The sequence below is a fragment of the Apium graveolens genome, chromosome 7 (assembly GCF_009905375.1).
Source record: "Apium graveolens cultivar Ventura chromosome 7, ASM990537v1, whole genome shotgun sequence".
NCBI classification, from domain to species: Eukaryota; Viridiplantae; Streptophyta; class Magnoliopsida; order Apiales; family Apiaceae; genus Apium; species Apium graveolens.
Window position 1 is genome coordinate 60977020 of NC_133653.1, and position 4183 is coordinate 60981202.

The 4183-nt window shown below is 33.3% G+C and overlaps 1 protein-coding gene across 1 annotated transcript; it reads left to right on the forward strand.

Moving 5' to 3' along the window:
* The first annotated feature begins 472 nt into the window (after window positions 1–472).
* Window positions 473–3902, forward strand: LOC141672926 (bidirectional sugar transporter SWEET2a-like). The gene is made up of 6 exons (XM_074479625.1): window positions 473–861; window positions 1664–1700; window positions 1796–2012; window positions 2250–2408; window positions 2499–2618; window positions 3626–3902. The coding sequence occupies exons 1-6, from the start codon at window positions 801–803 to the stop codon at window positions 3737–3739; spliced, it is 708 nt and encodes a 235-aa protein (XP_074335726.1). The 5' UTR covers window positions 473–800; the 3' UTR covers window positions 3740–3902.
* Window positions 3903–4183: the final 281 nt, after the last annotated feature.

Genomic DNA, 4183 nt, shown 5'->3' on the forward strand with positions numbered 1-4183 from the left:
TAACATCAACTAAGAAAAAATAGTATTATTTCTAAAAAAATGAAGAAAAAAGAGGGTATCAACTTTGAACTCCTAGACCACCTAACTTATTAGTTGGGTCAAATGGCAAGCTTTCTCCCGTACAAAACTCAGAAGTTCACAAGTAATTCTCCTTATCTCCTAGCCTTCTGTATTTATTATCAGATTTTGATAAGTACTTTCAGAAGAATCTTACATTAGAATTTAATATGTTTTATTTCATTTTGAATATAATTATTTCAATTATATTCGAAAATAGTAGTTCGGCCTATTATTTTCCAAAAATAAATTGTAAAAATATAAATTATGATGCATAATTATCCTGTATAAAAACCATAATCAAACTTCCTTATATAATGAAACAACTTACATTTTAGTATTTTACACAGTTGTGGAACATTTTAATACCAGCAAAATTAATCAAATCATACATGAAAAGTCATACAACAAAAAGACAAAGAAGCTACTCACATCACAGATCATGAGATCAACAAATTGAACAAGTTCTAATGTATTATGTATATATAAATGCAGCTGTTAATGTCTGCTAGCTTGTATAGCTTATCAACTTCTCCTGCCACCTCACAAAGATAAGCTTTGAACACACATTTCATACCCCACATGTAAGATTATATTTTTTAATTGTAAGACCATGTTACAAAATTATATTTTCTTATGCAGAGGCCAGGGTCTTAAAAGCTTCTTTATTAATTTTCTTGTGCTCATTGCAAATAATTGGTGATGAGTGAGTAGTCTTCAACTGCAGAAGGATTTAAAAGACAATGGATTCAACTGGGTTGTTCTCTACTTATTCTCTGTGCAGTGATGCAGCTGGAGTTGCAGGTATTATTTTTTAGAGTCCCTTTCTCTCATGGTTTGTAAGACAGCTACTTGTTAGAAGTTTATGTTTGAATCCTTTAATATGTATTTTTGTATGATATTGGATTTAAAATGGTCATGTTTCAATAATTCTAGGATTTGCTTTATAAGTTCATGAAAGAAAGTAGTAGTGTATGTGTGAGAGAGATTCTATGATTTGCTAGAGGGAGGGAGGGAGGGAGGGAGGGAGGGGGAGATAGAGAGGGAGAGAGGGAGAGGGAGAGGGAGAGGGAGAGAGAGGGGGGGGATCATACTGCATTTTCCATATATATTTGATTGAAAGCTTGTAAAAGAATTGAAGGGGGATATAAGAAATGAAATTACATGATTCATGCTTAGGGTATAAAAAATGAGTGATATAGAAACAGAGATGGACTTTTCTTGATCACTTGCAAAAAAATGGTGTCAGATTTTTTTTTTTGCCTAAATGATCTCGATTTTTTTTTGCTACAAGTTACTTGTTGAGGGCCTGATCTTGTGTTCTATGAATAAACATCTGAACAATTTGAGAAACCATGTCCCTGTTTGGTTACATTGACTTCCTATCTAATATATTTCAAGTTCACATCTGTTAGTACTGTCAGAAAATTAAAAAGAAATAAGAAAAAGGATATGATTTTTAAGAAAATTTGAGAAGTTTGTTTATACTTGCATGATGGATGCACACCTTGGCTAAAACATCTTCTGATCCCAAGTTTCAGAATAACCTACAGTGCTTGCTGGATTTAGTGCAGAATAATCAGATTTGTATTGTGTGCTATTGCAGGAAACATCTTTGCCATTGTGCTGTTTGTATCACCAATGTAAGTAGTCTTGAAAGCCTTTCCAGAACTTTAAGCAATAGAGATGTCATATGCAACCTTCATATATTTATTTTGTTTATTGTTTTCTGTTTCAGACCAACATTTAGAAGGATTGTCAGAAATGGTTCGACGGAGCAGTTCTCAGGGCTTCCCTATGTATATTCCCTCTTGAACTGTTTAATTTGCCTCTGGTACGGCCTGCCTTATGTAACTCCAGGAATTATACTGGTTGCGACAGTTAATTCAGTTGGAGCAATTTTTCAGTTAGTGTACATTGTTATCTTCATTGCATATGCAGAGAAAACTAGAAAGGTAGTAAAGCAACTTGTGTTTGATTTACCAATACTTGAACTACCTTGGTTCCACCCTAGAAATATATTTCTAAGATAATTACATTAAAGAAAATAAATAAGGTTTGATGTTTGAATCACTCTGTCTAGTGTATATAGGCAATTACCTATTGCTACATCTCCATTCAAGGAAGAGAAGGAGTTTGCGCGAATTGTTCTGGATGTACTGTTTTTAATTTAATCATCTTGCTGCTTGCAGTTGAAAATGTTGGGACTGCTGCTAGGGGTATTTGCTCTTTTTATTGGCATAGTACTTGTTAGCATCAAGCTATTTGACCTTTCATCGCGGCAACTTTTTGTTGGATATTTGAGCGTCGCTTCTCTCATATCCATGTTTGCTTCTCCATTATTCATTATAGTATGTTTATTTGAAACTAAACCTACTTCGTCTTTTATATTGCACATGGTTAATTCCGCCAATAATCTCTAAATTTTTTTTGGATTACAGAATTTGGTGATCAAAACAAAGAGTGTTGAGTACATGCCATTCTATCTTTCACTTTCGACCTTCTTGATGAGTCTATCTTTCTTTGCTTACGGAATGTTTAAGCATGATCCGTTCATTACTGTAAGTATTTAGATATTGCTAATGCTTTAAGCAGACATTTAAAATACATGTTTTATCTTATTGTCCACCCCTCCCCCCGGTTCAAACATCTCTTACAGTATAAACTAGAGCAGTTATGGTACTTATTACGATAGTCGGAATGCTTTTTCCAATATCTGTTGATATTAGGCAGAACCATAACAATATAGTGATGTACCCTTACTAGTTGTGGCTTTAAGAATAAGCTTTGGCGAATTAGCAAAAAAAAAAGATTAAGCTTTGGTGATCTTCACAATGCAATGAGATCCAGTACCTGACTAATTTCACAATTTGTAATTGACCGTTTCCTTTAAGGCTTTTTAAAATAGTAAATTGGAAGCTCATCTTATTTGCTGAATGTTGTACTTAGCTTTAAAGAGCGAGTTCTCATGCACTCTTTTGTTAAGGTCAGCTTATGTTTGGATTACAGATACTGATATATTAAACAACCTTGAAAAGGGAAATTATCAATTGAAAGAAATTTGTCCCCTCTTTAGTCTCTGACTCTGTGTTTTTAATATTTAGAAAGTACTGTAATAGTAACAGGAGTGGACATTGACATTCGTGGATTTTGGACAGATGAGCGAAATGGTTTTCTAGTTTATGATATTTTAGCTCTGTAAATGAACTTGATTGTTCTCCCAACAATTATTGGATTCAAAGTATACAATGTGATCAAGTTGCCAAAAATCCAAACCAAATTACTTGGAATTTTAAAGTAGGACTCTATTAGGGAGTACTATGAGTGGGAATAATGTATGCTTGCATAATTGCATTCAAGTATCTAACCCACCCCACCTCAAACCTTACTCCCTAATAGGATATACTCCGTAGGGTCCCGGTTGACGAACTATGAAATATTAACGAATTCGTATCCCCTCTAGGAAGATGATATACGTAGAATGTTTGATTTGGTTTGGTTCGGTTATCTACTAATCCAAAATAGTAATGCTAACTTTATAAAATGATTGTCATTGATTAAAAATCAGGTGCCTAATGGAGTTGGAGGTCTGCTCGGTATTATACAACTAGCATTGTATACATACTACAGCAGAATTTCTGGTGAAGAATCAAGAGAACCCTTGTTGGTTTCTTATGCATAAGATGTGTTCTGGTGATTTAACAAAGATGAGTAATTGTAATTGTATATTTTCAGCCAGGAACCAAAATGAGAATACCAACAGTTGTTTTCTGGTGGTATAAAGGAATTGTTAGATTTGTTTATTTTAAAAATATTAATTTTATTCACTTTTCAATTTGATTGTCTTGGTTTGGTTTGCCGGTGGCTGTATACACGGCTGTGTAAAGAAAGGACAACAATGTCAAGACAGTTGTCAAAAGAGTTAAAGTTTCGGCTGGGGTATATTATTTTGTCAATCGCGTTATTAATGAGTTTTTCACAAATATTTTATGAATATTTTGTCAATCGCGTTATTAATGAGTTTTTCACAAATATTTTATGAATACCTCGTCAAACACCAACTCTTAGTATGTATTCATGGGCACACACTAGAAAAATTTATATTATTAACGTAAATTCAATTATT

What these genes read in the sequence shown, in the direction of transcription:
- LOC141672926 (XM_074479625.1), top strand. Translation starts at nt 801, where the DNA reads ATGGATTCAACTGGGTTGTTCTCTACTTATTCTCTGTGCAGTGATGCA. An exon ending in GTGCTGTTTGTATCACCAAT is followed by an intron (nt 1,701 to 1,795) that starts GTAAGTAGTCTT and finishes TTTCTGTTTCAG; the next exon opens with ACCAACATTTAGAAGGATTG. An exon ending in AGCATGATCCGTTCATTACT is followed by an intron (nt 2,619 to 3,625) that starts GTAAGTATTTAG and finishes ATTAAAAATCAG; the next exon opens with GTGCCTAATGGAGTTGGAGG.